This window comes from Lithobates pipiens, unplaced genomic scaffold (genome assembly GCF_037356315.1).
Source record: "Lithobates pipiens isolate NorthernLeopardFrog02 unplaced genomic scaffold, aLitPip1_a1.2 Scaffold_1, whole genome shotgun sequence".
NCBI lineage: Eukaryota > Metazoa > Chordata > Amphibia > Anura > Ranidae > Lithobates > Lithobates pipiens.
This window is the reverse complement of record NW_027507685.1, coordinates 9,559,952-9,586,214: the sequence shown is the minus strand read 5'-3', so window position 1 is coordinate 9,586,214 and position 26,263 is coordinate 9,559,952. Positions and strand designations below refer to the sequence as shown.

At 40.6% G+C, this 26,263-nt stretch overlaps 1 protein-coding gene across 4 annotated transcripts in view; it reads right to left on the bottom strand.

Moving 5' to 3' along the window:
- GRIA3 (glutamate ionotropic receptor AMPA type subunit 3) overlaps positions 1-26,263 on the bottom strand; it is a 388,948-nt gene that overhangs the window by 96,446 nt on the left and 266,239 nt on the right. For all 4 annotated transcript variants that reach the window (XR_013272428.1, XR_013272422.1, XM_077478276.1 and 1 more), the window contains exon 5: positions 537-590. Coding sequence is in view for 2 of the 4 variants with exons in the window: in XM_077478276.1 (XP_077334402.1) it covers positions 537-590 (54 nt within the window). In the remaining 2 variants the exon portion in view is untranslated. The remainder of the gene's footprint in view (positions 1-536; positions 591-26,263) is intronic.

The following is a 26,263-nucleotide window of genomic DNA, read 5'->3' as shown; positions in this document are numbered from 1 at the left end:
TGCACAGTGCCTACAATTCGATTGTTTTGACACAATTCCAGACAGTTCTATAGAGAACATTCTGATGAGCATCTGTCACAACACCATATCGGTGACAGTTTGTGACAGTTCATAAGAGAGGAAGATCAACTTTAGCAGACTACAGATAAGGCACTGCAAAGCTACAGATCTGTCAGGGAAAACAACCCCTAATTTGTCTAAAACCTAAAAGTATTTTTTTTACACAAAAGAAAAGGGGAAAATGTTCCATATGTCCAAATCATGTGAGTAAACAGAGGACAAATTGGCCCATTCTTTGTTTTATTGTTCAAAAGATGTTGCAGATAGTGTGCAGCAAAAGGCAGACAGCTCATTTCAATAATGTAATACCGAAAGAAGGAGGCGAAGAGTAATATTTCATATTCTTATATTTGCAAATTATTCTCAGGAATCCTGGGAAAGAAATTTTCACTGCTTCCTATCTTTTTGCGATTAACTCAGTCTCCGTCAATACAAAAGCAATACACAGCACTGGTTTTTAGTGTACGTGTTCTTACCAGGTTAGCGAGCATATAATGGTAGCCCCGTGTGTGTTTGCCAAGGATTACAACCTGTAAGAAAAGAAAAAGAGATCAAGGATTTAACTGGATGTCCTTCTTAAAGTATTGGTAGCCCTGAAATGATTATATTTGTGTAATGCGGGTTTAATACACAGTGCAAATACTACGTATATGTTTACCGTATTTTATTTTAGGCAGAACTTGAAATGAAAAATAATTATTTTTACCAGCTGAGTTATTCAGTCATTCAATTACAATGTGTTATAAAAAAAAAAAAAATATTGTGTTTACCATGTTCTGTTAGCAACATGCTCTAGAAAGGGTTTTCTCTTGTTTTAATAAGGTCACAAGCATTATTATTTCAAATAAAATTGAAAGGAAAGGCAATCTAATTCTGTGCGAAATAGGAGAGCCAGTTTTCTTGTAGGCCAGAGAAAAGAAAAGGCCAGGTACAAGTCTTCTTCATTGAATGGCTTGGATATTTATGCAAATAGATCAATTTGCACAGCTATAACAGCCATTATTTTTCATAATGATCATTATTTAGCAAATGTGACCTGAAAATGACATTCTTGTTGCAAAAAAATAATTATTGTAGCAATAATCTATGTGTTACAGCCTATTATTTTGACCCCCTTATACATGCTTTAAAAGGACGCTGTACTGAGAAAAATGTTGGGGCTACAATTGCTGAGCTCTTCTAAAAATACTACTTTCCTTATTGTCTATGTCTTCACTACTTTGCAAGCCACTGACCAATTGCAAGCATAAATATTAGAAAGTCAGAGTGAAGTCGGGTCTCTTGAATAGCATCCTTCCTTTGGGCCTGTGACTTGGAAAGTACTGTATGGTAGCCATTGAATTAGCATAACAGCGAGGTATCTAGCATTTTCCTAAAGGAAAGGTCATAAAGGAAAGGAAATAGCAACCTTTGTATTCCCTGAGTACACTTTAGGCATTCATTCTGTATTTATATATAAAAAAAAAAATTTTATAAACTGATTCACACATTAATCCAAATTCACAAAGCTTTAACAAAAGGTAGAACTCTATTTTCAGCCATATGGCTATACATTTCGGATCTCATTGGACTTAACTGAAAATTACTGTAACTTTTTTATTCTTAAATGAGTATACCTATCCTAGTCTTCTAAATTTGTAAATTGAGGCTATTGTGTCTGTAAAAATACACAGTATATATAACAGTAGTATTGAAAAAAACAACAAAAAAAGCCCCGGAATACTAAAGTTAATAAGAGTGAATTTATCTGCTGGATTTGAGTTTCAGTAATACCTTCTGAACTTTTTACTGTTGATTATTTTTACTCTTCAAAATTGTGTAATCATTCACATTTTGGCTATCTAATCAAGTCTGGATGTACAGAAAATGTGCGTGCATATATAATTAATTTATATTCATAATTATATATATATATATATATATATATATATATATATATATATATATATATACATAAAAAGGATTTTTTTAAATATTTTTTATAACAAATAACAAATATGTTCTACTTAACTGCTCTGTGCAATGGCTTTGCACAGAGCAGCCCAGATTATTTTCTTTTTGAATTGTCAAACCTTGCGCAAAGTCCTAGTAGCTAAATGTTTTTTTTCCTTGTCTTTTTCAAGACTAATTTGCAAACTTTAGCTAAAAACTGTGACTGTACTGCAGCCTGCTCAAAATATATTTACTGTGAGTGGTGGGCAGGAAGTTAAAAAGCAACATTGAAATAGACAAATACTTTAAATAAAATGTTTAGGGAATTCCTTAAAGCTGTACCAAACAGCATGAGTAAACCTTTTAAAAGTGACTTTAAAAACAAACTATTATCCCAAGATTTAAGATCTGTGACTGGCTTTTTTTTGTAAAAAAATATGGCCGGGGAAGCTGGGTGACGTCAAATAAAGGAAGAAGGCCTTCCTTTATGTCAGAGGCCCCCATCATGTTAGAGACCGCCTTATCGTGTCAGACACCCCCATCATATCAGTGTCCCCCCATCACATCAGAAACTCCCTGTACATGGGAGCCTCCCAGCACATCAGATTACTCCATTACATCAAAATACCTCCAACACATCAAAGTATCTCCATCACATCGGAGTCTCTCCATCAGCATACAGTCCCTCCATCAGAGTACTCTCATCACATTAGAGTCCCTCAATCACAGAGTAGCCTGTTACATAGCCCAAATCACACAGTACCCTCTTCACATCAGAGCCCTACATTTGGCTCCAGCAGCAAGGCATAGGGTGGGAGGTGGAATAGGTCTGGTGTTGCTTTAGGCACTGGTCCAAATCATTTGGTGGAGGAGGGATTATGGTGTGTTTTTTATTTCAGGGGTTGAGCTTAGCCCCTTAGTTCCAGTGAAGGGAAACTCTTAAAGCTTCAGAATACCAAGACATCTTGAACAATTTCATGCTCCCTACTTTATGGGAACAGTTTGGGGTGGGCCCTTTCTGTTCCAACATGACTGCGCACCAGTGCACAAAGCAAGGTCCATAAAGACATGGATGAGTGAGTTTGGAGTGGAGGAACTTTACTGGCCTGCACAGAGTCTTGACCTCAATCCGACATAACACCTTTAGGATGACTTAGAGCACAGATTGTAAAAAAGGCCAACATCTCCAACATCAGTGCCTGACGTCACAAATGCGCTTCTGGAAGAGTGGCCAAACATTCCCATAGACACACTCCTAAACCTTGTGGACAGCCTTCCCAGAAGAGATGAAGCTCTTGTAGCTGGGGTGGCATTAAAGTTCATGTGTGTGGAAAGACAGGCGTCCCAATCATTTTGGTAATATATTGTAGCTTTGTAACTTCGCTTAATGTCTTCTACAAAGCTTCCCCCTACAATTCTCTTGCTGGATTTTGCAAAAAATGCCCGGAGGTGTCCAGAAGAGGAAAACAAAATAAGGAAAAAAAATTTTCTCCCCTCTATAACCCTGTTCATCTAGACACTGTCCAACAAGTGCCATCTTTAAATAATAAACCCTTCTTCTAACTATTCCCCCGACTACTACAAGAATTGTATTTTTTTTTCCTGTGTCCGGTTTGTAGGGATTTCCCCTTATTTTGTTATCTAGTGCTATAACAGAAGGTCTAACCCTTGCCAACTTTACCCAAAGCAAGAAAATGTTTGGCTGGAGTTCGGCTTTAAACAAAATAAATACAAGGATTTTATAGTACTTATTTTAATATTCAATCGCTTTTTTTCCCTCTCATTACACATAGACTGTGATCTTTAAATGACCCTGGGTCTCTTTAATGGTTTGTAATTACATGATAATTTTCTTCCTTCACATCACAGGCTCCCAGTTCATAAATATTAATAATGTACATACGAATATGATCTCTTTCTTTGTATTCCAAAGCATGCTTGCCCAACAAGAGGTCATAGCACAGTACATATCTGGACATGTTTAAGATGACTCAAGGTTATTATTGCTTATTTGATTAGTACATGACTGTAAAAATAATTAATGACCTTTATCGTTTGATATTAAAGTGCAATTGCAGTTATATATAATGTGTAAAAGGTTGTCTGACAGTGATGGCACAGGCTTATAAAGGTATGGGGGTTACAAAGGTATGGGGTTTCATGCTTAGAAAGTGATACAGGGGCATTAAAAATACACCTTGTATAAAAAAAAAATTAAATACTCTGCATATGGAGCTGATGCCCATTCTTTCCCTTTTACAAAAATTATGTACCAATATATATATATAATATAATAAAGTTAGGAATAGTATATGTTGAGCTTTAACCACTTCCCGACCAGCGCACGCCGATGTACGTCGGTAGAATGGCACGGGCAGGCATAGGTAAGTCCAATCTTAAATGCCGCCCTGCCATCTGGCGGCGCACTCGCGTGCCGGTTGGGACCCCCGTGAGTCCGGTCGTGGGTCCCGCGGACTCGTTCGCCACGGGCATACCCGCTATCGTCTCACGGGGTGGCTGAACTGGGAGATGCCATTGTAAACAGCATCTCCCCGTTCTGCCTATAAACAAGTGACGCTGATCTCTGCTCCATGTGATTGGAGCAGAGATCAGTGTTCACTAAAAGAAAGACCAGCCCCCCCCCCACAGTTAGTAACACACCCATAGGAACACTTAACCCCTACACTGCCACCCACTGGTTAACCCCCTTCACTGCCAGTGTCATTTACATAGGAATCACTGCATTTGTATAGCAGTGATTGCTGTATAAATGACAATGGTCCCAAAAATGTGTCAAAAGTGTCCGATGTGTCCGCCATAATGTCGCAGTCACAATAAAAATCGCTGATCACCGCCATTACTAGTAACAAATAAAATTATTAATAAAAATGTTATAAAACGATCCCCTATTTTGTAAACGCTATAACTTTTGCGCAAACCAATCAATAATCGCTTATTGCGATTTTTTTACCAAAAATATGTAGAAGAATACGTATCGGCCTAAACTGAGGGGAAAAAAAGTTTTTTTATATATTTTTGGGGGATATTTATTATAACAAAAAGTAAAAAAGAATGCGTTTTTTTCAAAATTTTCACTCTATTTTTGTTTATAGCGCAAAAAATAAAAACCGCAGGGGTGATCAAATACCACCAAAAGAAAGCTCTATTTGTGGGAAAAAAAGGATGTCAATTTTGTTTGGGAACCATGTCGCATAACCCCGCAATTGTCAGTTAAAGCGACGCAGTGCCGAATCGCAAAAAGTAGTCTGGTCTTTGGCCAGCAAAATGGTCCGGGGCTGAAGTGGTTAAATGTTAATTTAATTTATATTTAGATGAAAAAAAAACGATTAGATCTGCAAAATACATTACATTGTCCTGTGCTAAACAGTTCAATAGATACCCATTGATTGCCTGTACAATGTAATTCTGACACTAGGTTAAAGGAACAATAGATGTAATATTATAGCAGGGTATCCAGGAACCTGTTCCTGCTTCATTCTAAAAATAACACTATGTAGCAAGCGGATGACAGCAGGAAAGAGATAAAGTATATACTAGAAATATTATTATATATACTGTCATGCAAAAAAAAAGGTAGTGTTGGTTCAACGGGTGACTGCTGGTATGTTTGACAGGAGCTGTAGGCAAAAAGACAGCTGAACTCATTATTGTGTCTGCATCTATGGCCATGTTTGGATGGTAAACATATTATTAAAAAAAAGACAAAAGTGGGTGAAAGAACATGCTAAATAATCAGAAGGTTGAGTGTTTTGTATAATATAGATATAAAAAAAAAAGAATCAGGAGCACAGTGACTGTTTAGACATTTCTAAAATGAGAAACCTGTCAGTTGGCTTTTGGGGGAAAAAAAATGGATCTCCAATATCTTGAAGAGAGATGGCTTTCAGGATCCAATCCACAAAAACACATATATAGTCACCTACTGTTTAACGATTAAAACATGAAACTGAGCCGTTTTAACCCAGCATGGCTTACATAGTTCTCTTAAACCCTATCATATCAAACTCATTTGGAAAACGGGCCTAGGAACTCTTGTTCCATTGCTCGAGATCAGCAGGAGCCATTATATGTCTTTCAGAAAAGTAGTTTTGTGTCCCTCCTGCTGACTTGCAGACAGTGCAAAGTTATAGTGTGACACATGAAAGTGGTAATACTCATAAAGTAGCACTAGCCAGGATGACATTAGTGGTTTATGCTGCTGTTTTCAATTTATTTGTTTTCCACCTATAAATCTCACATATACTGTTTGTCAGCTCAGTAGCAATCTCACATATTTTTGTGTACAGAGCTAAGGAACGGCGTTAAAAAGATCGTCACTCTAATGTCGCGTACACACGAGCGGACTGTATGGCGTACTTAGTCCGTCATACAATCCGACGGACAGTCCGTCATACTTTCCACTGAACGGACTTGACCACACACGGATACCCAAACAGTCCGACGAAAGCTTGCGCGATGACGTGTACAGCACGTACGACGGGACTAGAAATAGGAAGTCCAATACACAGCAAAGCACCCTTCCGCCGTGTAAATCCTTTCTGGGCATGCGCCATTCTTAGTCCGTCCGACTAGCATACTGACGAGCGGATTGTCCGCTGAAACCAAAGTATGACGGACAGAATTTCGAAAAATCCGAAATTCTTAGTACGCCGGACTGCACGCTGAAAAAGTCAGCTGAAGCCCACACACGAGCGGACTGTCCGCTGAAATGTGTTTCGACGGACTAAGTACGCCATACAGTCCGCCCGTGTGTACGCGGCATTATATTTACTTTATAGTACTGAAATGTAACAGTATTGCTGCTGTGTTTTAAATAATGCTAGATGAAGACTTTCCGGATTGCTGGATATAGGCACTGGTCTTATATCCTAATCTGTATCGAAGCAGCGCAAAAATTGTATATATTGTAGCTTACCAGTCCCTAGATGTGGTGGCTTCTTTTTCTTTTCCTGTGACAATAATGGCCGTAACACACTTCCTGTCCTAGGGAGACTAATGCCGCGTACACACGATCGGAATTCTCGTCGAAAAAAGCTCTGATGGTTTTCCCGACGGAATTCCGACGGAATTCGGCTCAAGCTGTCTTGCCTACACACGGTCACATCAAATTCCGATCATTTATAACGCGGTGACGTACAACATGTACGACGGGACTAGAAAAAGGAAGTTCAATAGCCAGTAGCCAATAGCTTCCGTCTCATAGTTGAATCGGAGCATGCGTGATTTTTGGCATGTCAGAATTGCATAAACACGATCGGAAAGTTTTTCCGTCGGGAAAATTGAGAACATGCTATCAATTTTTGGCTGGCGGGAATTGCGACAGCTAAATTCCGATGGAGCATACACACGGTCGCATTTTCCAATGAAAAGCTCTCATCAGTCTTTTTCTGGCCGGAATTCCGATCGTCTGTACGCGGCATAAGGCTACTTTTCACACTGAAAGCGCCAGCCGCTAACGGTAAAGCATCACTCGTTCTAGCGGCGGCTTTACGGCTGTTTTTTGCGCCACATTTTGCCCACTAGTGGGGCACTTTTAACCCCAAAGAAAGGGTTAAAAACTTCTGTGTTGCGGCGTATTCATTGCAATGGGCAGGGGTGTTTTGGAAACACTCTATACAAACAAACCGCTGGGGTGTGAAAGCACCCATTGCAGTCAATGGGAGGCAGTTTTCAGGAGCTTTGCAGGTGGTATTTCTAGCGCTAAAAAGCCTGAAAACTGCCTCAGTGTGAAAGGGGTATCACTCTTGATTTAGGTGACAGAGCACTGTCCTCATCTCCATAACATACAGTGTACAAGGAAGGTGTTCTGTAGTCCTCAGAAGTAACCTAGGCTGGGATTTCAGCAAAGCACAGTGTGACTGTGTTATCAGCTTACAATGGTAAGTTACAAGCTCATTGGATGTCTGACAATATCAATAATTTCTTAATAACAAATAATTAAAAAAAAGCCTTCAATGGTATATTTATTGGACCAAAAGAGCTCAAATAAGAAAATGTTACATATACTTTAAAACCGTCTTATGCATGGGACTTGCCATGGCAAGCTTGTACTATGTTATTTCTCATGTGTATTAGAGAAGAAAGAAAAGAAGGAGTTGAGGAATTTCTTTGGGCAAGAGCTGCTTTTCCTTCAGACCCACTAAACCTCATCGAAGCTTAGTAGAGCAGGATCTGTTGTTTGATCAAATAGATTTCACATTATAGACTTGCGTTAGTCATATGGGATTTTAGGCATTTATAAGGTTTGTTCAGCTTAAAGGGGGTTGTAAAGTCTCGTGGTTTTTCATTTCTCACCTGCATTCTATGCATTAAGGTGAAAAACCTTCTTTGTTGCAGCTGCCCCCCCAAGATCCCCCATTTTTCTTACCCAAACCTATCCGTTCCAGCAAAGAGCATGAGCCCAGCAGCTCCAGTCACTGTCTCTGTCCTCAATGGATAGGTAGATAGCAGCAGGAGCCATTGGTTCCCACTGCCATCAATCAAATCCAGTGACACGAGAGCATGGCCGAATCCTGCTGTCTGTGTCAACGGATGCAGCAGCGGGACTCGGGAGCATGAGTGCACAGGTGTCCCCATGGAAAGTGGCTCTCCGTGGGGGAACCCAATGAAGAGGAGGGGCCAGGCATTTATGGGCACTGCCAAGTTTGTAGAGGCCGATCTGCTGACAACCTTAACCACTTCAATACCTTAGGGCATCATATGACGTCCTTGACATTGAGTGGGGATATCTAAATGATGCCTGCAGCTACAGGCTTAATTCAGATATCATTTTTTCAAGACGGCGATTCTGTGCACGATAAGAATGATCATAGCGGCAGTCGCCATCTGGTGCTTCTCCGGGGCTCTCCCATGCCATCGGTGAATTTTGCTCAGGCTTTCCAGTCTGGAGGAGAGATGTGGGGTCTTATGCCGCGTACACACGATCAAATTGTCTGGCGTACTTAGTCCGACATACAATCTGACGGATAATCCGGCGGACTTTCTACCGAACGGACTTGGCCACACACGGACACACAGAAAGTCCGGCGTTTGCTAGCGCGATGACGTACAGCACGTATGACGGGACTAGAAAAAGGAAGTTCAATAGCCAGTAGCCAATAGCTTCCTTTTTCGTACTTGCTTCTGAGCATGCATCATTCTTAGTCCGCCGTACTAGCATACTGACGAACGTATTGTCCGCTGAAACCCAAGTCCGACGGGAAGATTGGAGTGCAAAAATACTTCTTAGTCCGCCGGACTTCACGCTGGAAAAGTCCGCTGAAGCCCACACACGATCGTTTCGGCGGACTAAGTACGCCGGACAATCTGATCGTGTGTACGCGGCATTATTGACCCCACATCTCTCCATAAAGAGGACCTGTCACACACCAGTCCATAAAAGTGATTGAAAAAAATGTACAAAAAGTGCAAAAAAGTAGCTCACGTAAGTCACATGTAAGTCCCACCCACATATGTAAACGCCGTTCAAACCACACATGTGAGGTATCGCCATGTGTGTTAGAGGATGTGCAACAATTCTAGCACTAGACCCCCTCTGTAACTCTAAACTGGTAACCTGTAAAAATTTTCAAAGCGTCGCCTATGGAGATTTCTAAGTACTGAAGTTTGGTGCCATTCCATGAGTGTGTGCAATTTTAAAACGTGACATGTTAGGTATCTATTTACTTGGCGTAACATCATTTTTCATACATATATATATATATATATATATACATATATATATATACATACATATATATATATATATATATATATATATATATATATATATATATATATATATATGAAAATATATATATGAACATATATATTATATAAAAAAATTGGGCTAACTTTACTGTTTTGTTATTTTTTAGCTCATGAAAAAAAAGGCGTTTGAAAAATGATTCCGCAAATACCGTGCGAGATAAAAAGTTGCAACGACTGCCATTTTATTCCCTAGGGTGTCTGCTAAAAAACATATATAATGTTTGGGGGTTCTGCGTAATTTTCTAGCAAAAAAATGATGATTTTTACATGTAGGAGAGGAGTGCCAGAATAGGCCCGCTACTGTACTGAAGTGGTTAAAGCGGAATTAAACCCTCCTCTCCTTTACAGCCAAGAATGCTGCTTCTGTTTGATCTGCAACTGCCATGGTGCTGCACATGTGATCAGTTATGAATCCAGCCATTTGATGGATTGACAGTTTGTCTGAGGACACAAGCAAATGTGACAGTTAGCATAACAATCCTGGCATTCCAGAAATGTAACTGTTTTTTGAAACTGTTAAATTGACGGGTTTATTTCTGCTTTTTGATTTACTGCTGTTTAGGGGCTCTAGGCTTCAGCAAAATGGCAGCCTCCAGTAAGAGGAAACGAGCAATGCTGCAAGCAATTTACAGAACACACAAATTTTGGCAGCATTATTATTAATGTGGAATTTATGTTTCTTGCTAAAGAACATTATTTTTTATTAAGTTGTTATGGGTAAAGATCTGCTTTATCTATGACTTAAAAAGAATAACCCAGTAATAATAAAAACAAAATAAATAAACCCAAAAAAAAAACAACTATTGCTGCTAGAATCACCTTTCTCCTCTTGGTGTTCACCTACAGGTAAGCTTATAATAAGGCATACCTGTAGGTAAAATTAATATCTCATAAACATGCATGGTTTAGGAGATATTTGCCCTGCATGCAGCCACTGACGTCAGCGGCACATGCGCTCTTAAGGTCCGGCGGACCGTGGAGGAAATTCAGAGCTCTTAGCTAGAATGGAGGACTCCTGTGCATGAGTGGGGGAAATGTCATTGTGGGCCCCTGCCACTCACAGCACCGGAGTTATGAACCCGGAAGAAACCGAGGGAACACAGCAGCTCCCTCAGCAGTCACCAGGAGGCGGTGCGGGCGCAGTGCACTGCATACTAGCTCATTATCCCTTTGCCTTTACAGGTTTATTTTTTGTCAGGCATGCAACCGCTTTAAATATGGAATTGTACCCCACAGTTCTTCTTTTAGGCCACTAGGTGCCCTCAGTCTCCTAGATTGAATACACACTCAGGGTCATTCGGCCCCCTTTCTTTGAACGTTATCATGCAACCTCAGCTCATAGTATTGTTGAACTGAGCTGCAATCATACATCATGACATATTCCGCCATTTGAAGAGAAGAGTAAGGACCTGTCATGTCATTTGACCAGCCAGAGGACCCTTGGAAAAAAGTACGTATTTTTTTCTATTTAAAGCACTGCATAGAATCATAATTTCCAATATATACTGTAAAGCAGTATATGATAAAAAATGAAATGAATAAAATTCACTTTTAATGAGTCTAGTTAAGTCAAACATGATAACATTTGTGAAGGTGTCATAAGTAGGTGTTATGAGGAGAAAACATCCTCTTTTTATCTATCTCTAATAGCGTGGACAGATTCTCAGAGCATCTGGATCCCAGAATGAATGCCAATTAAAATGTTCTAAAATACATTTTTTTTTGACAAACCCAACATGATCAAAATGGACAGTCATCGGGAGTATAACTAAGGGAGGATAACAGGAACAGCTTCCTAGAGAGTGCAAAATCAAATAGGAAAAAAATGTCTCTGAAGCCAGTTTATCTGACTAGTAACTGAATCTCATCTTTTTATGATCTTGTTACTACATTTGACACTATTTAGAGTGAAAAATATACACAAAAGTTACAATGCATAATGAAAATAACTATATTTGGTAAAAAAAAGTCTGGCGTGCCCTAAGATTGTGTTATAATTGATATACTATTATATTCCCTTTACTCAGGGTTAAAAATTCATTATTAGGCTTCTACATGTTATAATTCAGTCCATATGGTCATTACTATAAATAGTTTTTGCCATGCTTATCACTTTGCAACTCAGATTTTATACAGATGTCCTTTGAAGCCAAGGTGGTTTGGTCTTTTTTTAGCCTAATGTGCCCAGTTTTGAGCACTTGCTCATTTGCATCTACACATTTCTTTATAACTATGCTCAGCTGACTGCATGTTTACAGATTTTGTTAATATGACATTCTATTAAAGTGGTTGTAAACCCTCCCCCACAACTTTGTCCCATGTACATCAGCATAAAAAACCCTAATGAACACTGCTTGTAGATCTCTTCTTACTTGCTTAGTATTGTTGTAATCCTGTTTGTTCTTTAGAATGAAGTCACTGAGCATGCCCAGATCTCCCCTGATTTACGGCACACTCTCTATGTCTTATCTATCTGTTATCAGGACATCCTATGGCACACAACACTGAACTCCCAGGAGACTTCAGAATCATTCAGAGCTTCCCCTTACACACCATGTGACCATGTGACATGACATGCAGTGTAAACTTGGCCATTACTGCAGTCTTATCAGCTGAAGCTGATAAGACTGACAAAGGGAAACATTAGACATTGGCACAAGTAAATACTATGAAATAAAACAAGTCAGCTATGAACAGGGAAGCAGGGTTGCCATAGAAACGTTGGATTGAGAAGGAGGCTTGGTTAACAGTACAGGAAGTGCTCAATGTAAGGGCGGAAATACACTCCACTGTGGACTCAGAAAACAATACTTAAGATGGTGCTGCCTAACCCCTGGAAACAAGTTTTTTAAAGTTTCTTTAAACAGTAATATGCGATTTGGGCTGGATTACAGTGGCTATAGTCTGATAATTACTTATTACAATGGACTAAATGAAATGAAGCATCAGAGTGGGAGAGTTTACTTTCTCTTTAAAGAGCCACTGAAGAGTAAAACTGTTCCCCATTTTGGATAGAGTAAAGGCCCGTACACATGATATGAAAATCGGAAGTAAAATGTCATCCGATGGACCATCTACCGATTTTCAGACAGTTAGTATGGTGCTTTCGACAGCCAATTCCAATTTTTCATCCGACAAAAGCTAGATGTGCAGACTATAAAATTTTTGTCATACATGAACTCGTCTGATTTTCATTTAAGTAGTGCGGTTTTCATTCGAAACAAGACTATGCATGCTCAGAAATTAAAGAAAACATACAAAACTATTCAACACATTCATCACTTCTGAAGTCGTATTCTGTTTTACAAGAATTTTCGTATGGTGAGTAACCTGTTCACTTTCGACATGAGACTAGCATGCAACAAAAAAAAATGGATGAACGGTCGTCTGAAAATCTGATCATGTGTCTATCCGTTATTTTTTGCAAATCTTGTCTCATTGAGAAGATTTCCCTTCACTTTCTATCTTATAGTCAAAACACAAAGTGAGAAGAAATTTTCTCCAAAGCGAGGGAATCCCGGGATGTCACCAGGGTCACAAGAACTAATGTACTCGGAAGATTTCACCTCTATTCCTGTTCTAATGTCAACCCAAAATTATTTTACTTTCAGTTTCAATGATAACAGTAACCAGGACAAATAGAGAGGGTGAATCTCACCATCAGGGACACAGATAGCAATAAAAACCTGGCAAGAGTTCTGGTTCCTTGCCGTCTATCCAAAACTAAAAAAAAAAAATGTTGTAATTTTAGTGATGCTTTAACCACTTAAGCTCCAGAAGGTTTTACCCCCTTCATGACCACGTTTTTCTATTTTTTATTTGGCACTGTGTTACTTTAACTGCAATTGAGCGGTCATATAGATGAAAATCATTGAAAAAAATTGCATCCGTACCTACATAAAAAAAAAGTGGCATAGAGGTACCCCCAAAATCAATACCGGACCCTTATCTGAGCATGCAACCTGTCAGGCAGCGAGAAAAGGGGAGGGGAATGAGAGAGCACCCTCCCTCCTGAACCGTACCAGGCCACATGCCCTCAATGTGGGGAGGATGCTTTGTGGTCCCCAAACACAAAGGCCTCATACCCACAACCCTTGCCTGGTGGTTGTGCGGGTCTGCGGGCAGGGGGCTTTTCAGAATCTGGAAGCCCCCTTTAACAAGGGGACCCCAGATCCTGCCCCCCCATGTGAATGGGTATCAGGTACATTGTACCCCTACCCATTCACCAAAAAAAGTGTCAAAATGTTAAAAATGACAGTAGACAATTTGGGACAAGTCCTTTACTTAAAAAAAAAAACAACTGTCCTGCAATGTCCATTCATCTTCGATCACAGCGTCCAACAACCCAATAATAAAAAAATGGAAAAAACTCTGCCTCCATGGGGGGCTCACGCTGACTGAAGCCTCTTTGCGATGACAGCTGTTATATAGCTGAGGGCGGGGCCTCCCGCCCCCTCTGACATTGCAAAGCAGTGGCAGCCCATCAATTAGGGGCACCCAGGCTCCGCCCCCTTCTCTCCACACCACCCCCTATATGACTAATGAATAGATGCATGCATAGCATGAATCTATCTATGGCCACCGCTGACACCCCCTATTCAGGCGTCTGGCCCCTTTCAGGATGCCAGGTGCCTGAATTACAGTGGTGGGGGTGTTTTTTTTTTAAACTCTAATAGGCTCCAAAATATGTGGGCTTGTGGCGCAGAGCATTGCGCCATGAGCCCCTCAAGGTGTTACACCAGCGAAACAGCTAATAAATATTCACTGTTATAACACTGACCCTCAACCCGGCCAATCAGAAGCGGGTGTGAGACCAGTTTTCTGATTGGCCAAAAAGAGGAAAAGAGAAGACTCCCGATTGGCCACAGAGAAGGAGGAAATGGAAGCCAGAGCCGTCGCCCATGGAGAGCAGGAGAACGTAGTGCCGCCGCCATCGAGAGCACGGCAGAAGCGCCGCATAGATGGGGTAAGTGCACCAGCCCTGCCCGCTGACGGACCAACCGATGGGCCGAAAGACAGGGGGGGTGTTTGTGTGGTATGGGTGGTACTGTTTGCCACCCCCCCAAAGAAAATTACCATTGGCCGCCACTGATACAAATTGTACTATTCCTTCTGTGTATGTAAACAGTAGCTCTCATACGTATGGCTAGGAGTACAGCTGAACTATTTGGTGTAAATAAAATAAAAAATATCAAAAGACAGAGTGGCAATCCCATCATAGGATATACCTTAGGAGAGGTAATTATTTTATACAAACAAACAAAAAATATATAGAGTATATTCCTGAAATTGTGCTTAAAGGGTTAGTTCACCTTTGCCAAAAAACTTCCTATGTGGATAACGGGCACTTCTAGATGAAAACAAATGGTACAGCTTTGACTAAAGTTAAATAATGCCCTTGCTATAGGTGTAGGCTATTTAGATACCTTTAGAAGACTGACTAAAAACCTCCCAGGGATGGCACCATCCCTTCCTGCCTTTTTGTTAGGACGTTGCTAAGACACCACCGGCTGATTCAAACACCCTTGCATGCACACACTCCCCCTTTGGCAGTAGCTCTAAACTCAGTGAGACAGTGTGATGAAAGATATAGTAGCCACACATGTATGGTGGTTTGAGACCTCCCTTCTGTTGTGGTGGAGATGAGTATTAATGGCTGAGAATGTCTTGGCAACATCCTAGCAACAAGGAAGGTTGGGATGATGCTGGGAGTTTTTACAGCTAGGCTTCGGGAGGTAGTGTGTGTAAATGGCCAACACCTAGAATAAGGCACTATCCAACTTTTTTTTAAGATGCCCCCTTCCTGCACTTTTTGTTGGTAAAGGTGAACTAGTTCTTTAAAGTGTTGAATACCAACCAGTTTACAAACTAACCCTTTGACAGGTCACACTTGACTGTTGACAGATGGGTAAAAGGCTCTAATTGTTGAAGGGAGGACTTGATGGAACTACATTGGATATAATAACTATTTATTTATTGGCAACCAACAAAAGCAAAACTCTGTTGGTTGAAATTGGTTGAGGTTTTATATTTATATAGGTTTTATATTATATTGAGGTTATATATATATATATATATATTTTCAAATTGGTTGAGGTTTTATATCCTTCCAAGGCCCAACATCTCAAACATATTTTTTTTTTCATGGCAAACAGTGCATCCAAAGAAGCAGACACAGGTAATTGCATTTCTATGACTGTTATTTTTATTTAGCCTGGAGACCTTGTGTTAATAGAGCATAGATAAAATAGATAAAACGAGGAGCTTACCAAATCTATTTAATTTGTTTTTCCCTTGCAAACATATTTAAAAGATCTTAGGCAAAGAGATATGCAAGGGACCTTTGTCTTTGCTTTTACTAATGCAATTGTAGGATGTAGTGTTACACACATTAGGTACCAAGAAGGAAGTACAGTAATAACCATATTTTTGGGGGGAATTTGAATATAGGGCTTGTATGCACATCTTAGTCTGTTTCAATATACTGTATGACTGGCGCTACTAACCAAATACAATAGAATACCAATCAGCCACATGAATGCTCACACCCGAGTAGGGTGAAAAAGTGGTTTTGCTGTGCTTGAAGAAAGGAAGGATGAGTAAAGCGAGTAAATCTATCAAATACTCACACACTGGAAGCTTATAGAGTAGGAAAGAGATTGAGTAGTGACATTGAATTGCACAGAGGGATTACTTGGGCAAGATTTAGTTGAAATTCAGTTCAATGTATCTTCTTAGGAAGCTCATTTTCCTGTTCTTAGAATGGAAGAACAGGTTTACAACCAAACTGAATAGATATACTGAAGACAAAAAAAAATTACCTAATCATACATCAACTGTAGAAAAAGGTAATATGACATGCTCACATTTCTAACATTTACTACCCAAGACTATTGTTGTACATTTTTCACTTTCTCGGTAATGCTTCAAAACCTTTCTTTCCCAGCTTCCCTAATTCTTGACTTTATTGTGCCCTTGTGGACAACCTGCCATCCACCTTTTTATATATTTTACTAGTTGTAATGGATAATCTGAACATGCAGTGAGCACCCAGTGTAGATAAAGGTTACTGGATTACAACCATGTTAGGGAGGGGTGGGGGTGTTCGGAGGGTCTACTCTGCATGAAAATTTATTTCTGGCCCTAATTAGCATGATGGGGCCCCAGGGTAGCAGTTTGTAGATAGACCTCGGGTGGTTGTTCTTGCGAATTCAGCTAACTCTACAGTAAATGCATGAATGTGACCTGACCATTTAGGTTCTGTTCTGACTTGGGATCCGGCAAGTGAGACCCTAAGTCGTGTGACATGTGAAATCCCAATGAAAACTGTCTTAATTAGCACTATTGAAGCCTCTCCAACTTTAGAAAAGGTTCCTGTACTACATCAAGATGACTTATATCCAACTTGTGCCCATAGACTTTAATGGAAGTTGCCTCCAAGTCGGATCCTCATCTTAATTTATGTGATTTGGATCCGACATTTCAGGAAGATTACACAGTCATTCCCTAAACTTGCTTCAAAGCCACGTCAAAGTTGGCCTTGCAAAATCTTACTGTAAGCCCTGTGACTTTCAGGTCGTGGCAGTGTGAACCGAGCCTAAGTGTAAACCTGGAAGATGAGCTAGATAAGTTATTCCCAGCTCCTTTAGCAGAGACATTGCCATAGTACTGGCTACATGCTAAACCAGTGGTCATCAACCCTGTCCTCAGGGCCACTAACAGGCCAGGTTTTATGCATTACCTTGGGGAGATGCAGACTAGAATACTGCAATCACTGAGCAGCAAATTATATCACCTGTGATGTATTTTAGTTGTTTTGCAAACCTGGCCTGTGGGCCCTGAGGACAGGGTTGATGACCACTGTGCTAAACTATCATATCTCCTGGGTAAAATCACTAATGCTCATTTATTTCTGTTGTTTGGATGAATTGATAAAACAAATTTAAGTCAAAGTATGCATTGCACCATGATGTCATCTTTTCCTTCCCTCCTAATTTACAGTATGTGGCAAAAAGACAGCTTAAATATCCGATTGCCCTTTCTGAAAAGAAAGAACCTTTAGGCACACAAATGACCGTCATTTTTCTCTCAATGAATGTAACATATTTTTGAAAATCATGCAAGAAGAAACAAAAGCCCCTAGGACTAAATTCCGGAAACAAAACTTTCATCGATCTTTACAGCAGAACTTCTTGCTCTGGAACAATTTCAGTAGAAAATCAATGTTTTGTTTTGCTTTGTTTAGTTGCAATGCTATCCTCGAGAGAATTAGTAACTTTAGTTGCAATGTTATCCTTGGGAGAATAATTTGTCGAGCAAATTTTTAATTATTCCCTTATCTGCTTATAAATAGAAATATATGAACAGGCCAGAGAAGAACAGATGAATGTCAACATAAAATAAAAGCCAAGAATATTTCATCTCCTGAGTGTATTTGAGTCTCGATTCACATCTATGCAGTCTGTGCTTGGTGCGTTCTACAGTGCAATTTGCTGTGTGTTTTGCGTTTATACCGCAATTTTGCCATAATTTGAGTTTTGCATGTTTTTTTTTTTGTTTTTAGCCAAAGTCACGTTAAAATTGCGGCAAAAACGCACTACATTCTTTTCTGCAGCTTCTCTATTGAAGTCTATGGAACCAAAAAAGCAAAAAACATATATAAAAGTCCCTGACTAGTTAACTGGATTGTAGTGCGTTTCTGCAAAAAAGCACCAAAAAACGCATAGGTGTGAACGGAGCCATAATGAAAGATCCCCACTATGGACATCATCAACATACAAATGTATTTGCTGTCCTAATGTCTGTGTTGGTTACCTCTCAACTCCCAAAAACATGGTAAGTTAAGTGGCTCTTACCCAAAGATTACCCCAGTGAGTATGTATAAAACTAAAACTCAAAAGTGACACTGCGCTATCCAAATATAGCAGCTAACACACTAACATTGATATTTTAGCTCAAATAGTATAAACAGTATGTAAAATGTAGCGCTAAAAAAAAGAAATAATAGTGCATTAAATCTGTGCAATAATTTTGCCCATACGTGAAAAATCACATGGCTATTGTTGGTCTAAACAATAAAGAAATTTACATCTCCAACAATCAATACATGCTTGTGCACATTATTGTACATACATCAATGAATAAATAAACCTTGTGTATAACATAAATAACACAAAGAAAATTATGTAAAAAAAATAGAAAGTCCTTTATAAAAGTGAAGTCCCAAATGTAAGATTGGATATCAGATGAACCGGCCGATTATATAGCTCAACCGTGCAGCCACCCGTGTGACGATACCACCACCTTATTAGATGTAAGCTTACCAAATGGTGTTGACCCAAACGAAAATTTATTCTAAGGCTCAATATAATGGTTATGGAGACTGGACTTCCCAGGTCCTAGGATTATCGAATTCAATGTAGAAGATGCCTTCCCCCAACGTATGGATATGAACAGATTTTCTCCAATTAACAGAAACGTCCAACATCAACCGAAATGCATATAGGACGAAAGGATGGGGCCATATAGCGTAATTCCGTTTACAATGGTATTTATTTAAAAAAGTAACAGACTTACATTTATGCAGTTACCGAAGCGCTTAACAATATAAAATAGGCAGTAGTGGAGTCCTCCCGACGCGTTTCATCCTCATGGACATCATCTGGGGTATACTACCACTCCAGTGAGTATGTATACCTGTCTAAATTACTACAACTACTGCTGTGAATGGTTCTGTTCTGTTTGTAAAATGCCCTAAAATATGTTGGCAGTCAATAGATTATAAAAAGAATACTTTTTAACCAAACTGTTCTAATAACAACATACTACAAAGAACAATGATGCAGACTTGGCTATGGGCTATGCCCATGCATATCTGAAAGAAGAGCATGCTTGTGCCATTACTTCAAAGCCCTGTGTCATAAACAGTGACTCCTGAGTGTGTGCGTAGCAGTGACATCATCACCGCTCGGCCATGCATAGGAACGGAGACCGGGTGAAGATGGAAAAACTGTCAGCGGTGACAGAGTGTCTCTGGAGGGCTTCATTTTAAGGAAAGTTTCACATAATGTGCTAGTATGCGATGTATACTAGCACATTATAACATTGCCTTGCAGGGGAAACTTTTTTTATTTTAATTCAAGTGTACTACTGCTTTAAATCCACAACCATGACCACAGATCTTTCTGGTTACACATTTTTATTAAAATAGCACAACACCAGGGCTTTTCCAAAAATCTAGTTCTGTATATATTGTATAGTAACCCACAGCTGTGGATCCATTTATGGTTTATTTTTAATATGGCTAGACTTCACAGCTGAAAGCACAACTTTGGCGGATTGCTATGAATTATTGTACATAATTCTACTACGGTAGTAGAACAGTTTTTGTACAATAAGTGTCATGTTCAGCTACAGCATCACTAAAAATTTAGATATTCTACAAGCCCTGGCAGAAGCCAAAGTTGCACAGACAAATTGGTACTATAAGTAATAAGCGATGAGCACAAAACATAATATACAAGTGTATTTCACTTCAAGCATAATAGGCACAAGAAACACTTTCCAGAATATGGGATGCAAGGTCAAGAAAGTAATTTTATTTTATTTGAAATTGCTGCATAACTGAACTGAAGAAATAGCCTTTGACTTAATGTGGCATATCTAGGTCTGCAAGGAAGTAATAATAAACTAGCATTTACTCAGAAAATGCATATTGCAAAAACGGTAATAGTTCACTTAATGGTCATTTTTGATCAAGGCTGCAGAATAGACCAGAAATGATGCTGATCCCCAGGCAAGCAGCTACACACTCAGTTGAAAAACAGATATTTGTTAAAGAAGAAGTAAACCCTGATCAGTTTACTTCCTCTTTCATTCCCTGCAAAGGTAAAGCATAATGGACTACTATGCATTGCACAGTAGTCCATTATGTGTCACTTACCTGACACAGGAGCCAGCGATGTCACCGATGTCCCCTGTAGTCCGGCGCATCCATCTTCTCGGTGGGTCTCGCTGCTCCGCCGCTGTCATTCGGCAAGCCGTGATGACGTCACTCCCGCGTATGCGCACGGGAGCCGCCACGCGCGGCATATTCGCCGTTGACGGTGCGGCGCTTAGTGCGCCTGCGCGCCGCTGTCTACGGCGCATGCGCCGTAGACAGCGGTGCCTGTCTTTCGGCAAATATCTCCTAAACCGTGTAGGTTTAGGAGATATTTCTTGGACCTACAGGTAAGCCTTAATCTAGGCTTACCTGTAGGTCAAAGTGTGTTGTAACTATTTTATCTGCCCAAATATTTGCAATTCTTTAAAAAAAACACTCTATAGTTTGGCAACATAGCTGTTACTGACCTGCCTTTTCTTTACTGCAGGTAAACAGCACAGCTTAGTTAGGGAGTCTCAATTGGTCTGCTGCCTGGAAAATGAAGGTAGCAAGCTACTGACGAACAAAAGGCATTGGAAAATAAGCTCTGCCATGGGGGGCATATAGTGTACAAGTGCCAAATTTCAAAAACACAGTACAGCACAGTATTTCCTCAATACAGAATAGTCACGTCTCCCCAACAACAGCATGCAATGACAGTATGGTGAGGGCCTGAGTTATCCATGCCTTTAAACGAATGGCTCTTGTGACCCAGTTAGGGAAAAAACATTGCATTATCAATTGTCCCTTTTTTCTGGTGATGCACCTTCAAAGTTTTTAGATAAAAGTTTGTCATTTGTGAACACTTTGAACCTCAAGCATTTACCACAAACCGGAAACCTTATTCTAATGTAGGAGCAGCAGAACACTCAGTCATCACTGTTTTCCTATCATCTTGACTTTCACTTTTAAACAAAGAAACGGTGAACTGCAGAAAAGTCTGACTATCCCCTAATGATGGCCTTTCCTCTCCCAGTCTGTTTTTCAGGGGATTACAAGAAGCTCATAGGAACACACATTTAGTTATTTATGGCAGGTACCTGGAGTGTATTTGAAGAACCAATTAACAAAACTCATGTTAAGGTAATACTTTAACCGCTTGCTGACCAGCACATGACGATGTACGTCGGCACAATGGCAAGCTGACAATGGCAATTGGGCGTACCTGTATGTCTCCTTTAAATTTTGGACTAGTGGGCACGCGCCTGCTGCATGAGAGAGTGCCCACGGGTCCCGCGGTCTCGATGTCCACTGGTGGGTCGTGATTGTGACAAGGAGAGGCAGAACGGGGAGATGTCTATGTAAACAGGGTATTTCTCTGTTCTGCCTAGCAACATGACAGGGATCTACTGCTCCCAGTGATCAGGAGCAGTGATCTCTGTCATGTTCTAGTGAGCCCATCCCCCCTCCAGTTAGAACACAGTTAACCCCTTGATCGCCCATTAGTGTTTAACCCCTTCCCTGCCAGTGTCATTTACACAGTAATCAGTGCATTTTTATATCACTGATCGTTGTATAAATGTCACTGGTCTCAAAATGGTGTCAAAAGTGTCCAATAATAATAAAAATGCCATAAATCTATCCTCTATTTTGTAGACGCTATAACTTTTGTGGAAACCAATCAATATACGCTTATTGTGATTTTTTTTACAAAAATCGTCTAAATTGAGGAAGGAACTTGTTTTTTTTAAATATTTTTGGGGGATGTTTATTATAGCCAAGTTGTTGTTGCTCTTTTTTTGTTTATAGTGCAAAAAATAAAGTATTCATACCCTTGAAATTTTCCACATTTTGTCATGTTACAACCAAAAACGTAAATGTATTTTATTGGGATTTTATGTGATAGACCAACTCAAAGTGGCACATAATTCTGAATTGGAAGGAAAATGATAAATGGTTTTCAAGATTTTTTACAAATAAATATGTGAAGAGTATGACTTGCATTTGGATTCAGCCTCCTTTACTCTGATACCCTAATTAAAATCTAGTGGAGGCAATTGCCTTCAAAAGTCACCAAATTAGTGCGAAAGAGCTTCAACCAGAATGCATTCAATTTCCACAGGGCTTTAGGTAATGTAGTAGGTGGAGACTCGATAAGTCTCCCCACCATAAGAGAATGGTCAGATATGTCTGTAACCCGCATCCGAGATGAATGGAAGCATGCACAAATTGCCCACCCCAAGATTGATCCTGGACAAAGAGCCATAGGATTTAGAACACGAAAATTGTTTGACTAGCAGGTTGTGCAGTCGCCAGACATCCACCGAGCCCACCTCATGTATCAAACTTGCCAGGGGTGTACCCTTTAAAGGGGCAGAGGTTTTAGGACCCGGGTGCCTGTCCAGAGCAGGGTTAAAGGAACAATTTAAATCCCCCAGTATAAGTAACAGGACTTACACACTTACTTCCTGGGAAAAGGAGGTGTGCATTGAATGACAGGCCCAACCCACCCAGGAGTATCGCAGACATCCCACTGTATCTGCAGTTAGGTGGGTTTCTTGGAAACAGAGGATGGCTGGGTTAAGCTTGTTGAGACACTGGAAGATCATGGTGCGTTTGAGGGGAGAATGAAGGCCCATAACGTTCCAAGACACTACCGGAAATTGTGACATAGAGGGTTGTAGTTCTGTAACAGACAGGGGGACAGGTGTGGATGCAATCCAGTGGTATGTAGACCGCCCAGGGGATACCAATCGCCACCCCTAGTATATTGGCACAGCAATAAAGGTTCTTGGCAATTTGACTCCGGTTGGCATGAAAATTCAACTGCAAATGCAGGAGAAGAACAGCAATGCAAGGTGACATAATAGAACAATGGGGGACTCTGGCTTTATAACAGTGTAAGCAAAAGTTTCCAACAAAAACCATACAAAGAATAAAAGAACCAGTCGCTGTAGTGCCTGCCAACTGGGCAGCCCAGGCAGACTAGCATCCAGACATAAGGAAACAAGCTTCTTGCAATATTCCAGCAAAAAATTTGCACAGTGTAGCTCACATCTTGATCTTCAATATCATATCCCCCAGCCAGAGAACAGCAATAAAAATACATTGAAGTGAGTCATAACTGATTACCACACAAGAAACATAGAATGGAAAGATCAATAGCCTTCATCTTCAGCCTCTTCATTTTCTTCAAGGCAGGCCGAGACCTTCTTGGCTGATGCAAAGACATTAGCCTTTTAACATCAGCAAATTTGGCTCTGCTTTTCTGCACATCCCAAAAATTTGGGTAAAATGACACTCTCATGCCATTAAACTGGGTGCAAGCTGGAACCTGGTGCATCCTTTCCAACGTAAAGAAAAGGGAGAATGCATCTTTACCGAACAGGAGAGCCTGTTTGCCACAAAAATTGTGGGATCTCTTCCCTCAGCACGCTCCGGAAGACCTACTATCCAAACATTATTTATACGAAGACGATTCTCCATATCTTTTTCCCTATTATGTGTGTGTGACTGTGTGTCATGGGCTGGGTGGGGGTCAGATTTTCAATATCACTAACCAGATTCTCTACTGCTGTAGTTCTCTCCTGAATTTCCTGCAGATCTTGATACAGTAATGATACTTTCCTCCTTCAAGCCTCCAAATTGGTCTTTAAGTGTGTTCACAGATACAATGCAATTATTTACTGCCCTGAGGATGTCAGAGTGGGTTGCTCTTAATTTTCTCCCTCCTCTTCAGGTGACTGTAGGTCCGCACACTGCTTCATGATCATCTAGCAAGATGTCAGCCTGCCCTTGTTCCCCCGGCTCTTGATGATAATATGCTCCACCCCCAGTGCCAAATACACAATACATTTTCTGGGCATAGTACAGCATGTCACAAGGTTGCTCCTTACCCTGGTTGTGTTCCTTACCCTGCTTTCAGGCCCATTTCCTTCAGCTTGTCTGGGCCACATGGTGTTCCCCGCAGTGGTGCCGTGGCGGCATCATCTTGGAGCTCCGAGCCCGTCGCCTTGTTCTATCCTTTGCGGGTCATCCCTCTAATGCAGAGGGCTGGTGGTGGTTCCACAGCGAGCACAGGTGCGGCAGCTAGCTGACTGACCAAGTCTAGCAACCGTATGTGGGCTGGGGGAGGATCAGTAATGGATCGAGGACAGGAGCTGTGGGAGAAGTGACCTCTTAGCCACACCCCCCCACAATGGAATGGTTTAGATCAAAGCATATTCATCTGTTGACTATGGCCCAGTCAAAGTCCAGACCTAAATCCAATTGGGAATCTGTGGCAAGACTTGAAAATTTCTCTTCACACAATCTGACAGAGCTTGAGCTATTTTGCAAAGAAGAATGGGCAAAGTGTCACTCTCTAGATGTGCAAAGCTGGTAGAGACATCCCCAAAAATACTTGAAGCTGTAATTGCAGTGAAAGGTGGTTCTACAAAGTATTGACTCAGGGAGGCTGAATACAAATGCACGCCATACTTTTCACATATTTATTTGTAAGAAATTTGTAAAACCATTTATCATTTTCCTTCCACTTCACAATTATGTGCCACTTTGTGTTGGTCTATCACATAAAGTTCCAATAAAATACATTTACGTTTTTGGTTGTAATATGACAAAATGTGTAAAATTTTAAGGGTATAAATACTTTTTCAATATATATATATATATATATATTGTAGACATGTCACTGGAGAAGTGATCGAGGGGGTGTACATCTCACCTAGGTTGCTACACAGTGTGAGATGGTAAATCCAGGATGGATCAGTTTCTCAGCAGCGATATGCTGCTGAGTTGTTATTTAATTTTGCCGGGCCTGGGTTTATATGGAATGGCAGGTAGGTTTGGTAGAGGGACCTGTCATTCCACATCCCCCGATCCAGTTCTGGGTTTGGGATCAGGTGAGCTTGGATCCTAATTAGCCTGGGAAGCTAAAGGCTCTGTAGGGTCTGCAGGTGATTGCTTCTCAGCCAGGGAATGAACAATCTGTGTGTTGAAGGAAGCTGCAAGCACAGCCACTGCTGGAGCTAAAACTCACCCTGCGATATCCAGGCGAAAGACGCTGTGTTTGTAAGTGTCAGATAGGTGAGCAGAACCTGTTAGTAAGCGCCCAGCCGGGCTAGGTCTTTTATTTTTGTTGTACTTAAAAGCACGGTGTTGCTGTATACTTTTGTTTGCTGGACTGTTTGTACCACGAATAAACGCCAAGATCTGCTTTATAAATTCCAAGTCTGCTGTGAACTGTGTCCAAACACACCCTCCCCCGGGAAGATCCCTTACAATTGGTGTTCGAATGCGGGCAAAGTCGGTTGCTAGGGGCAACGGTGTGGACAGACTTGGCTACAGCTGCTTATGTCTTGGGTGAAAGCTGCAACTACACTCCAAAAACAGTCCAGCAACATGGAGGAGATGCTGAAGCAGTTTATGCAAGTGAGTTTGCAACAACAGCAGGCTCAAACAGAGGCCAATAGACGACATGAACAGTCCATGGCTGAACAACAGCAGATGATCGCTGCACAACAGCAGGCTCAGATAGAGGCCAATAGACGACATGAACAGTCCATGGCTGCACAACAACAACTTATTGAGCACCTGATAGCAAATCGAGAGGCGCCTGTGGTGATGGGAGCCGCTCCAGAG